We start from the raw sequence: 13,957 nt of genomic DNA, 5'->3' as shown, positions 1-13,957 counted from the left end.
TTATAAAAAAAATACATACACTACATGTATGTACGTACAGAGTCTCTTGTTGATTAATATTATTTCAGCTTTTGACACGTTGGTCTGCCTTTCTTTTAGTGCATTTATAACATGTATTACATGAATTGTAACCAGGTTGCTGCTTTTACAGAAAGTACACTCTGTCCTTCAGTAAACTCCACAGGAAAAAATCCAGGTTGGCGGTCATAACTAATGTTCGTACATGTCCTTGAACCTTGCAGCATAAGTGCACACGATTTGACTCAGCACGGCCCACGGATTATTATGCCGTAATTGTGAGTAGTTGTATGCATCACCTGCAGCATTATTAGCAAATTCATCAGGTCGGTTTTACAAGTATCACCCTGTATAAAGTAATACCCTTTTTTGTCTGAGACAGGTGTCTGATGTACTGTCCTCTTACCACCCCTACCACACAAAAAGCACTACAATAAAGCCACTAATTTTTTATTCCACATTTTTTGTTACATTTAGGGTAAAACTCAAGAACTTCTTGCCCCGTTCTCACTGTCCCTACACTCACTATAAGGTGACAGTGTTACCATCTCTTGGTCTTTTCTCAAATATGTAGCATGCTATTTTCCAATGGAGGATCATGAAAATATTTGCACAAATGACGTAACATAAAAAGGCAATGATGAAATTTCTCAGCCATATGTGTTCCCAAAGTTTCTCATAATCGTCTCTCACGAAATCTACGATTGCTGCTACCATTATGGCCATTTCGGTTACCCACGTGATCACCATGTACCATAACATTTTGTTTATTTCTTTGGAATCGGACACTGGAACCAATTGACTAAGGATCATGAATGCACAAAGTATAAGAAACTGTTTTTCACTAGACACTGTCAATATATATTCTCCAAACGCGTTTGCAAATATCATTAAATAGTAATGCAAGAAAGCGAAAGACAACATATAGTAGTTGAATGCAGCCGAAAAGACCATCAGCACAATTATTCTTTCACCTGGAAGTAAAATTTTAAAAATTAAGTGAAATTTCCACATGTATCAGTGCTATATTGATACAGAATTTCATCAGTATTCAGAAGTAATGAACGATGTAACGATTAATTTCGATGATTTTACATCAAATTGGTCAGTTCTTGACGAGAAACTATTAATTACAAAAAAACAAAAAGAAACAAGTTCAATAGACAAACATTTGATTGAATTCAATTGATATTGTTAAACTTGTTCATTCTTGGTAAATGAAATATGTCATACTAAAATGTGTTTATACTCTAGCATAACGAACATGCTCTGTGGCCTCCCCCTCCCCCCCTCCCCGCTGTAAAAATCCCTCTTTTCTAAAATATTAATTCACGGCTACATTTATATTAGGTGTATACAAATATGAAAATACACTGTTACTACAGAAATTACTGCAACTCTGTAGCTATAGTGCGAGATACATCTTCGCATTTCTCCCAGAAATTAGTAGCGGATTCCACTAACTGTCCGTCAGTGTGTTCTGTTAGAGAGGTGGGGCTTAAAAAGGTGAAGCTTTCTTTGATTTGTTTCATACCCTGAAACCTATTGTTTACTTCATTTGGTAGAATATCTAATGCATGGTAGAAAATCTTTACTTTAAAAGAATTCAATGGGTCGAGAAAGCCAATATCTTCTGTCAGTTCATCGAAGAAGTTTTTTTTTAAAGTTTCTTTTCCATTTTGGAGAAATTGTAAAGGGTGGGAATTGCTGAAAGTCAGCGTTGCCAGCGCATTTTCTTGCCTGTCGTCTACCCTTCGGTGATGTAATCATTGGCGAACTATTCAGCTAATGAAAGTTTTCTCCTAATCTAGTAGTTCACTTTCTACTTTTCTAGTGATTACTATTTTCTGTTTGCAGTTGTAAGGGCATACATATATAATATGTTTGGTTGAAAAATACTTTAGAGCCGAAAGGAAAACTGTGAACCATCAGTGTTTCTTAATTTGTCATTCTTACTGACCCCCCCCTCCCCCCTTACACAATGCAGGGATTGCGTGAGTGTTATTTATGCCGCTGCACAGTGATCCGGAATGCGAAAAAAATCGGCAAAAATCAGGAGCTCGCTATTTCGCCCCTAAATCAATACAAATGTGTAAGATTAGCAATTTTAAGGAATAATTCACACTTTGGGTCCACAGAATTCACATGAGATTGATTATTTTGATTTTTATACAAAAAGTATAATTTTGACCTATTTCAATACACACTTGAAACCACAGTAAAACTATTCAATACAATTTTAAACTGAAATACATTTCCAGAAATAGATTAAATAATAACAAAAATAATGAAAATTAGGATTATAATGATAGTAATAATAAATGTGAGAAGTATCGTTAAAATGAATATCTTTTAAGGCATTAAATAATATTTATTTACTAGTTCCGATATCTTTCCTTCTTCCTTTAAATGTACTTTGGTTGTGAACGCGAGTTCCTTAGACGTATTTTCCTGGTGAAGATCTTCAGTTTATCACCTATTATTTCTGTCGCTACTTTCATCAAAACTGATAACCTGCTTTCGAGATTGCATAGAGTGAAGAAAAAGCAACTTCAAACACCACATTTTTTTAAAAGTCAACTGAAATTATTTTTAAGAAAATTATCTTCTTTTTGGCAACAGTTTTCAAATCCTTAAAATACTTTGCTGCAGCACCGCGACACATAAACACTAAAGGTCTAAACACAATCTTAAGAAATATATTTTAAAATTTATACAATCTAACAGGAATGAAACATGATTAATCTGATAATTTCTATCTTCATCAGATTTCTTAGGAATAATGTTTCGTGGATTTCTATGACACACCATCACGTGAATGGGTAAAAATGACCCAAAATATTTTGAAATAGTTCTTTCATCTTGACCAATGAGTGTGCCTGAGGCGACCCTTCTCAGTACCTTTCCAGTAAACACTTTCTAATGTCATGACCTTGAATCAGCTATAAGGCTTCTTTAGTTCCCCTCACAGGGCCGTAGAAACATCGCCTGTGTAAATTCCACACACGTGCGCTCCTAAATTTCTGCTTGGTATTTAAACATGATCTTTTCTCTCATTTTTATCAATTGTCAAATACAATAAAGATGTTCAAAATTAATACAATTAGTTTAACCAATAAAGATATTGTTAATCAAATGCTTTAATGGAATTATAACTCGGATTTATGAAGTAATTTTGCTTCTGGGCAATATTTACACAGCCGAGTCTTTGGGGAAAATTTTAGGGAGGGTGTTGATGAAGGTTTTGGAAGGTGTCAGGGGTTGTTGAGGACGTTTGAATAAATTTCTGTTACACTGCACTACTTCTATAAGTATTAAGATTCAGCTGGTAGCGAAATCGGAGACGACCTATTCCCCTAGCGCACGCACACGTGACCACATTTGATTCAGGGTTGCCAGCTGACCCATTAACAACGAAGCACACGTTCACAAAGAAGCTAAATTTGCAAAAAGTAGCAAAACTTTTCTTCCATGCTGTTTTCACAATACTTTAAAGTAGCCTTTGCTTTAGAAATCATCGCGGGGAAATAACCGCGAAAGCTATGTTAACTCAAGATAACTTTTGTATTTTCAAATCAAAAATCAAAACATTATATTTTATTGTAATTCAAATATGTGTTCTTTTTCTGTATATTACTGAGAAGTTGTGAGAGTACCTAGCACAATTTTATTGTTCGGTGAAAAAATAATTGCTACAACAAGTTTTAAAAATAAGTACAAAATATAGTCCGAAAATTCCATTTTCAAAAAATAAATTTAGAGAAAAAAATTTATGGCATTTTCATGCTCCATTTAGTTGTTTACAGAAGTGGTAATGTTTTATCTCCTTAACAAAAAGTCAAAATTTCTATTTTTGCAGAATGTTTTCGTATTCTGAATCAATGTGCACTGGGTTGATAGAAGTAATATTCCCCCAGTGTTCAACTTTTTTGTTTAAGAGAGGAGTTCCCAAGATCTTAGAATTGTGAATTAGTTCTGTAATGAACTGTGCATAGGTAGATATGTGTTGGGTAGAAAATATTTAGCTTGTGCTGTGAAGCAGTGTAACTAGAAAGTAGACTGAAGTGCATGCATCACCTCAGTCACCCAAGATAGTTAATGTTGCTGAATATATACACAATTGCAAAAGCAAAAGGTTTTCATAATGCCTGAATCACACAAGGCTAGATCTCCTGCTGGATTTTCCAGTTGGACTTGGACTAGTTTTGTGGTGCTGGCTCACCTGCTAGTTTTTGCCTCGCATGATACTTCTTGCTGTGCTTGTTGGTATACTTTTGTTCCGACAAGACATTACGCAGAGCAGATGAGATGAGAAGATGGACGGGCGATTTGATGAATGCTGTAGGAGAATAGCTACTGCTGTTATTAAAAATTAAAATAATGAAAAGAAAAGTAAGGACTAGAAATTGGCTCAAAAGAAAATATGATAATCAATCCATACAAAACAAGCTTTTTTCATGAACTGATATGCATGTTCATACATGAAATTTGCAAGATTCACAATTCATTCATAAAAAAAATATCTTGTTCAACTAAATATGTCGAACATTTAACTCTTTCGCTGCGGAATTCTCTGGCACACAATATCCCTTGGCTGCGTAATTAAATTTGAAAAAATATTTTTTTTATAAACAAATAATTTTCACAATTACATTGCGTTATATATGAGAGAGAACTTACAAAATTCATTCCTTGCACTGGAAAACCATTCTGTAGTCCCTGATGGTATGGTATTTCTCAAAACACGGGATGACGCAGAGTGGTGGAGCAGCGTGGAAATTCGTAAGTAGTATCAAGATACTGGGTGGCGAAAACTTCAGTTTGTTCTGCTGTGTGTTCAAATACTGAGGGGGGGAAATATTTTATAAGACAAGAAAATGGTGTGCTAATACTGTACTGTCACCAAGTAACTTAGCACTTGCCTGTGTCGAACTTCCCGCACCTAGATCAATGCTGCTTTGCACTCTGCTCCATGATGTTACGGACGGCGGTACAAATTCTTCATCAGACACTACACAATCACTGTCATCACTTGAAGTCTCATAAAAACTGTCGCTATTATCGTCACAACTTAATTCACCTTCTGATTCAACAGTTGAGTAACATCATTATCAGACAAGTGTTGACGACTTGACAAAGCCATGTTGTTTACATTCGAACATGCATTTGAAACTGACATGTCGGAGCACTCAACGCTCGTATTCTAAACGGAGATGTAATTAGCCACATCATACGGATATAAACAAAACTACAAGTTCAAATAGTTCCAAATAGTATCAACAGATGTCTGAAGGCTACTAAAAGCGACGCACTGCAGAAATGCGACACCCGCAGCGAGTGGAAGTATGAACTCGCAATAATGCAACTTCCGCAGAGCAAGGCACCTGGTGTGCATAAATGCGACGAGCGCAGCGAAAGAGTGAATACACTTGTAATAATAAGGATTTTCATTATCGGCTAACCACATTTGTTGCATACAAATCTCATCGCTTGCGATAAATTCCTAAATATTAATGAACTGAACACAAATGCACATTATCTCTGTTACTTTTTCTTTTTATCGAGAAACCACAGACAAACAAAAACTTTGCCAAACTCACATATTATCTTCACATGGCAAAACTTTCGCTCTGATTGCCTGTTCCACAGAATCTAGCAGAGAAAGCCAGTTGCAATTAGAACATGGCCTAGTTGTCAAAACCAGTTAGCAGCCAGCCTGGCGGCCATGATTACCAGCCACGTAGCCAGTCCAGCGCCAACTAGGGCATTACTAGTGGAAATCCAGTTCCGTGTGATTCGGCCTTTACACAACCTCATTGGACATAAAATTGACATGTAGGTACAATTGGCAATGCTGGACCACTTGCTGTGTTACAATCTGCCTAATATTTATTTTCTGGCTTCAAATTCACTACAGGTGAAAGAATAAAAAAAATCTGGACTGGCCCTGAATATCTACTGTATGGTTGTCACTATTAAGCATCTTTCTACTGGAATTTTTCAAACAAAAATACAGTATGTAATTTAAATTTACCTGTTGCAAATGCTACCCAAAGAAATTTAGTCAAGTAATATACAAATAATTCACAACGGGTAGCAGCTCCAGGGATCATCACTAAAATGGGTTTCAGTGTTGTAACCAGCACCACAGTTGCTGCACTGGATGACATAAGCACCACATAGGGCCACAGTTCTGTAAGGAGAAATACAAGCTATTCAATTTTCGAATTGGAGTACATCAAGGCCTTGTTTCGAAGTTACAAGCTCTTGAAAAGGACATTGTCTATCCTGTGTATATGCAGCCATGCAGCACAGATTCATAGCTACTAGAGTAGTGCATGGAACCACTTTCGCTCGCTCATACTCATTCAAGTCCGTCACACTTGAGCGTTTACAATGGAATAGCATTTTAATGTAACAATAATCATAGACACACATATGAAAAATCCCATCCTGGCAGTTTCATTTTCATATATCACTGTATTGGTAAGATGAACTAAACTACATTTTAACGTAGAGATAATGATGTTTACTTAAGTTTCAATTTCACTGAATCTTTTACTTCACTACCCACATTTGAGAGCCCACTACCACAGACAAATTATGGTTGTACGTGTACTACTGGTCTTCGTGTGTATACTGCTCGTTTTGCCTGTTTGATCATTTTTCACTCAAGCGAAGAAGCTCTGGATTACGCACGCTATCTAGTGTCGTCCGTGCACTATTGGCACTCGAGCGAAGTGCTCTTTCTGCAGCACACTACTCTCTATGGTTTGCAAGATTTTGCAAAAGGGAACCACAGGGCATCTTGTTCTGGGAAATCTCTTAATTTGCGCCATTCACAGCTTTTTTTAAAGGCAACAAAGTCAGAATTGGTGATGGACTGATTTGCTTTATTTTACTTTGCCTTTTGTGCCACTTTTGGCTAATTTGCGAAGATGGGGATGAGTGATGATATGACGAAATTGATGAATGGACACTCACAAACATACATGCCCAGGCTGGGATTCGAACCCGGGACCCTTGGCATTGTAGCGCGATGTGCTAACCACTCTGTCATGGGGGCCAGCTAGAATTAGTGATGGAGAAATTTACACTTGACATATGAAAGGGAGAACAAAAACATACAAGGTGTTACTCGACCCTTGTTCCCACTGAAGATTTTCAAGTAATGAAGTGACTCCTAGAAATTTCCTTTGAGCGGGGGTGGTGAAATTAGACGTCACCATTCAACATAATTCTTGAAGCTGTCCTGGCGACGAATACCGAAGATGTTTTTTCGAGCAATCAGCCAGGTGATTTCCGGATAGGCTTCCAAGCTATCGGGAGCTTTCGAAATGAGAATGACAGCTCTCGAAAGCTCGGAAGCCTATCCAGAAATCACCTGGCTAATTTCCTGAGAAAACCTCTTCAGTCACCATTCAACTCTGTACATGACATTCCCTGTTCGGCCACTACCATAAATCCTTTCTGATTTATGAGGTTGATATAAAGTTACAGGCTTACCTTGTATATAGATGCCGGTATATATTTTACACTGACATTTTCAACTTGCCTCAAAATATTTTTCTCTGTGAATCCTTTCCTTTCTGAAAAATAAAATCCTGACTACACCATGCCACTTTATTGTTCTTAGTTTTATGCTAAACTTTTTTAAAATCAGAAATACAAACTGTGAATCTTTAAATATAACATATTATGTGTAATGATTTTTTCTTTGTTTCCTTTTTTCAAAACTTGTAGAAGGCAAATATCATAAACCATTATGTAAGAAGGTACCTTGATTAACAAATGGATTCCAGGACTCGTAGTGTGTGAACTTGATGATTCCCAGAAGAACTGACGAAACCCCGATGACAGAGAACTGGATGAGAGCGTAGATGTACACTTCTTCGATCTTCTTTCGTGAGAATGCAAGTGTATCCCTTCGCAGCTCTCTTCCTGCTTCCCCCTCACCTTGCAATAGGTTTAGCGGAGATTCAAACATCCTGAAAATGCAGTGTACATAGTTAAGTGTTCGATAGCTAAGGTACAGCGCCTTGAATAGGTTGGAAAATGGGACGGTTGTTCTGCGCTCCCTGGCAGTTCCTCTGAATTATGATCCGCTAGAGGCACTGGTGTCGGCACCGCTATGTGATATTTGTCTGCTTATAATGGAAGTAAATGGAGTTTTCGTTGCAACATCTGATTCTTTTACATGAAGCATTTCTATGAATGTGATAATTGCCATGATATTTGGTATAGTGGTCGTGAAGATATTAACGAACATTCTAGACAGTTGACCATATCCTGTTATCGTGACTTTCATTAACAATACGGGAGAAAATATACACATGGTATGCTCTTGGTAACTGTAAATTTTTGTGTATGAATTAGGCTCATTATTATTATCATAATTTCTTTTAAAGAAATACACACTGAAGCATTTCTATTTTTGATATTTACTGTTGCTTTTCTTTTGCTTGAAATGACAAAGGAAAACCCACAAAACTCCCATAGTGCCATCGACATGAGTGTAAGGAAACTTTCAGACCAATGGGACAAGCGACACGGGATGTTCACACTGATGTGACAAGTGACACAGACACTTCCAGACTGTGCATGAGGGTCCAGAAAACAGTAAATCGTTCAGCAAGCGACACGTTCATGTGTCGTATTCGCGTGCTGCTTGTTACTTCAGTCAGAAAGCTCCTTAAAGAAAGGGTACTCAGACCAAAGCCACAGGAGGAGTTCCCAATGAAGTGACAAGCAACATGGTGCCTTCAGTCTATTAGCAAGCGTTTGCTGCTAATTGTGCGAACAACAGATCTAGGCGACACGATAAGCTGCAGGTGTCGCTTTGTCGCTTGCATGTAGCTCACTCTGGGCCATTGCACACAGATGAGACAAGTGGCACGTGACACTTGTCGCTGAAGGATTTCACCAACAATGCTAGCCTGTGCTGTCCATCATGCAACTACGGTATGAAACATTGCCCTTGATTGGCTCGTTTCCAAGCTAAATGTGTAGCATGTTACTTCGGTCTGAAAGTTGCCTTGGACCGAAGAACCTGTGTCGCTTTCGTGTGAAATCCCCATATTGTTTGTCTTGTGCCGCTTTGGTCTAAAATCTCCTTGAGGAAATGGTGCAGTCAGAGCTTGTGTCCCTACGGTTCGAAATGCTGCATTGATTGCTTTTCAAGACAAACAAATCTACACAATATATTCCAAAAACTAAGCTGTATTACTTTCATAAGAAAATTAGTTGTGGTACTGATCACACTGCCATCTATGTTGTCATCCACCTCGGGAATCAGTTCTTTTGGGTCTTTTTCCACACTACCTATTCAAGGCACTGTTGCTAAGGTCTGTCCGCACCCCCATACGATCAAAGAACAAACCCAGACTTTTTGTTTCCAGATGTCAGAGTTTCCAAGTACAAATAGCAGTATTGCCTCACAACTGTTTTTTCCGCAGTTGTAAATGACACCTTCTGCTGTCAACATGCACCCTTCGCTCCCTGTTCAGGGACAGGCAGAGGATCGGAGACCCACTCTTTTGCTACCCTGCGGCGACTGTTAGGGTTTGCCGTGCCTTGGCTTTGTTGTGGATGCTCTTACTTGCTTTCAGGCATAAGTTTGGCAAAGCAGAATACCTCAAGAATTTTCCATCGCGTTGACAACTAGACCAAGCCGATGTTTACGTGACCTTCCATGCATTTCCATGGAAAAGACAAAAATAAAATTTGAAGTTGGTGCTTTGGAATTTAGTTGGAAACTGGGGATTATAGTGATGCCCTTGGTGGATTAGGAAGGGGGAGATTAGTACTACACTAAATACTCTCTCTTCTGAAGTGCACGCCAGAACAGTGGCGGATGAACGTTTTATACTTTGGGGGTGCAAAGTTCAACCTACACATACACAATGTAAGCAGGGGTCCATCAGCTCACTTACGGTTGAAAATTTGACCATACCGCCAAAGAAACATTCCTGTCTTGGTCAAGATGTAAGCAATATTTTAAAGGATTCTTTCATAACGTATCAAATATCCCATCGTTGCTTTCCAAATGCATGGATTACATGTTCCTCTTTACTGCCCTCATTATTGTTTACCACAAGCCTAAGTGCAAGAGTATTTCCATATTTCTTTTAAAGCACATGGGTTTATCCACCTATATGATGTTTCTTTATTTCCTGGTTTGTTTCATGGGAAAAAGAAAACATTTGCTTGAATTTACAAAACACTTTTGGTTAAGCGTTTCGATACCCGTAAACAAATAAATTTATAGGTTTTACTAATTTCGTAATTTTGACTAATTTTTTGTAACTCTGTTCCTGGTAAACATTTATTTTTTTTGCCTGTTTAACCAATATTTCATTACAAGAAATTATTTTTTGACTATATCAAACATTTTTCTCTGCATAATATATTTATTTATTTAGTTGAAAAAAATATTTGTGTGCATATCGTTCAGTTATTTCAAGGAGAGGTAGGAGCGTCTGCTAGGAAACAACGTGCTCCTATTAGCGATGCCTGAACCAACTACGTCAACTACTTTCTTAAGGCTAAATCACACGGAACTGGATTTCCAGTAGAAATGCCCTGGTTGGTCCTGCACTGGCTACTTGTCTTGAAATGATGGCTGCTAGACTAGTTTTGATGACTATCCTTATTAGTAGTTACTATTATTTTAATTTTTAATAACAGTAGTAGTTATTCTCCTACGACGTTCTTCAAATCGCTCGTCCATCTTTTTATCTCGTCTGCTCTGCAAAATGTCTTGTGGGAACAAAAGTATACAAAAGTCCGGTAACAAGTATCGTGTGAGCCAAAAACTAGCAGGTGAGCCAGTACCACACAACCGGTCCAAGTTCAACTGGAAAATCCAAAAGGAAATCTAGCCTCGTGGATTCAGCCATTACTTGTGCTTTGCACCACTAGAAGACTTACGTAACAATAGGGAAGAAACCTGTCACAATCAATGTTACATTCTTCAGGGCTGCGTATTTGGCAGATGTTGAGTCCCTGAAAGAGAATAAAAGTGTTCGTCAGCAAAATTTTGAAAGCCATTCTGCAAAGACTTTTTGCTCAGACAAATTATATAAAGTTATGAAAAACCTTTACATTTTCTTGAATGACAAGATTCAGTACTTTTTGTTTTCGATGGCTTAAGCTTTGCGCACACGGAACTGGTTGCCCAAGCAGAATTTAGAGGAGGAAATTCTTGAGGATGCGTGTGCATGTTCATTTACGGAAACAGCCGAATGATCCTGAATATCTACGACATCCAACTTAACAGAAGCCATCGCAAAGACAAACAAAGATTAAGATAAACGAAAACATTGTCCAGACTTTCACAATGGAGCTTATTTGATACATAATCTCAAGTCAAGTCAAACTACTACATTGGTTTGATAACAAAAGGCAAACCTCATATTACGTTCATATTTACTATGTGCGAATTACTCACAAAATTAACAATATAAATTACAATTTTACTTACGTTTTTTTGCGAAATGTCGTAATTGAAGAAAACTTATCATACTCGCAAAAAAGTAAGTAAAATTGTAATTTATATTGTTAAACCTCATATTAATCATAAAAAATAAGCATAAAACGAAAATTTGATATATACTTACGTACAGTGAGTATATGTCAAAGACAATGTTTCGGTGGCAACTGCCCCCTTCTTCAGGTCAAGAAGTCGGCTTTACGGGAATTTACGGATTTCTGTAAACCAGACTTCTTTACCTGAAGAAGGGGGCAGTTGCCACCGAAATGTCTTTGACAAGTGTATACTCACTGTACGTAAGTAAATAACAAATTTTGATTTTATGCTTGCTTATATATGATAGTGAGTAAGTCGCACGCATCCAAAATATGAATTAATCATAAAAGACCAACCAAACTAGCAAAGAGTTCTGCTAAAATTAGCTGTGCACATTCTACAAAATGATTGTACATAGCCAAATGATAGTGATAATATGCTGACATGCATCATGTATTCATACCCTCTCCCCTCAAACCAGGTGTATTTGACAGTAATAAGCTCACTAGAGCAATGACGAAAGTAAATACAGGGTGGAACCGAACTCAACTAACAAACTTTCACAGGTTGTTTACTGGTATTGGCTGAATATTTTCATATGAGAAACCCATGGTCCCCAGTACCTTATTACTGAGTAATTGAATTTCTTTTGTTTCTCGAATTAAACTACCTTTGCGTATGCTTACTCGGTGCAGTACCATTTGACTGCCACAGTATTCTCTTAGCGTACGAGACTCCAGTCAACACTCCCACGGACATGGTTGCTAGAGCATTATCGCAGCTGCTGAAGATGTGCGTCAATCTCCCTTATGATCAAGCGTGTCCAACAGTCCATGCTGCATCACTGTACAGTTTGTCGTGATCATGGCGATCTACATTTTGAACAGCTGATTAAAGAAACAGTATGCATTGAAGAGTACACAGTGTACTGACTGTATGTTACTTAACAATGAGTTTTGTCCTAGGGTTGTTTCTTTACTGACATTATTGTTTGTATTTCTATTCATTATATTACAGTAGGTGGTGAGTATCATTTCTCTTGTAGTCTACGGTTATTACAAGCATAAAAATACAGTTTTTCATTGTGGCATTTCAGGAGAACACACACCCTTCATCAGACATTTATTTTTAGTTTTCTACAAGAGAAATAATTCTACAATACAAGAAATGCATACATACAAGAACAATTATTAGGTGGTGAGTAGTTGATTATTATTATTATTTGTAATCTATCAGAACCTATCTATCATGGTTCAAAGGGCATAATACAAGTATAACACATCAACATCACATTAATCTGTAATAAGGTACCGGGGAACAGTGGCGGCGAATGGGTTCCAAAACTGTGGGGGCAAAGACATTAACTTTCCTTGGTAGAGAAGGTTTAGCTACGGGAGCGAAAATGGCAAAAAAGTGGGTGGCAACTGCCGCCAATGCTGGGGACCATGGGTTCCTCATATCAAAACACTCAGCCAACATCACTGAACAACCTGTGAAAGTTTGTCGACAGAGTTCGGTTCCACCCTGTATAAGTAGAAGGTTATGCTAATGAGTAAGGTTAACTCTTAAATGCCAGGTTGCGACATGTCACAAGGAGCTTTTTCTCGTAGTACGTATGTGACTTTTTGGACATACTGTGTCTCGGATAATGTTTGGATATACATGTTTTGAGTTCTGCACGAGTCTTGAGGTATGTAATTAGCAATTAGTAAGGTTTAATTAATTTCATTTTTGTTACATTTGGGAGGGGGGAGGCAACCATCTGAAAATCATGTTCGATTTTTTCTTGCTAGCGTGGGGGTCTGACGAATTTCAAATTTCGTAAAAAAAGAAAGTTTTTCTTCTTCTTCTTCTACCCGATAATGGAAAATTAGTTTTTATAGCATAGCCTTATAGCCCCGTGTGTACTGAACAAAATGAGTTATAATTTGTACCTCTAGCATTCTTAGTTCCAGAGATATAAAATTTTATTTAAAAACATGCAGAAATTTTAAAATTCGCACTGAAAACGCCTCCGTCGTTGGAGAGTTTACCGGCAAAATACACTCCGTCGTCTAAAGGTTAACCAAAGGGTATACGGCGTACAGCCCTGCATACATGCACACTTACCGTTTCATAATAAAAACTAAGATTGTGATCACGTGCGAGATTCCAAGCATGGTGAATATGGTTTCCACTGAAGTTATGTCCGACTGCTTCCAAAACAGGTAAATGAGGTACAATAATGAAGCAGAATATAATAAGTTGACAACTGTGACGAATACAGACGTACATATGGGAAGGCTTCCTACTACCAGATCCATAGACTCAGTGGCTGGCCTTGGACTGGGCACCTGTTGGAGCTGTCCTAGTTCGTATGTGACCTCTGATTCATTCCGCCTCGTTTCACAATGTCCTCTTACCATTATTTGA

The 13,957-nt window shown here is 37.8% G+C and overlaps 1 protein-coding gene across 1 annotated transcript; it reads right to left on the bottom strand.

The window, feature by feature from the left end:
* Window positions 1-543: 543 nt before the first annotated feature.
* On the bottom strand, window positions 544-13,957 carry LOC145996367 (uncharacterized). The gene is made up of 5 exons (XM_083132798.1): window positions 13,655-13,957; window positions 10,948-11,022; window positions 7,798-8,006; window positions 6,053-6,211; window positions 544-992 (listed from the first exon to the last, which is right to left on the bottom strand). The coding sequence occupies exons 1-5, from the start codon at window positions 13,948-13,950 to the stop codon at window positions 544-546; spliced, it is 1,188 nt and encodes a 395-aa protein (XP_082988924.1). The 5' UTR covers window positions 13,951-13,957.

Source organism: Lepisma saccharinum, chromosome 12, assembly GCF_977018435.1.
Source record: "Lepisma saccharinum chromosome 12, izLepSacc3.1, whole genome shotgun sequence".
Lineage (NCBI taxonomy): Eukaryota > Metazoa > Arthropoda > Insecta > Zygentoma > Lepismatidae > Lepisma > Lepisma saccharinum.
Note: the sequence above shows the minus strand (reverse complement) of the source record. Positions and strands in the feature narration are given on the sequence as shown.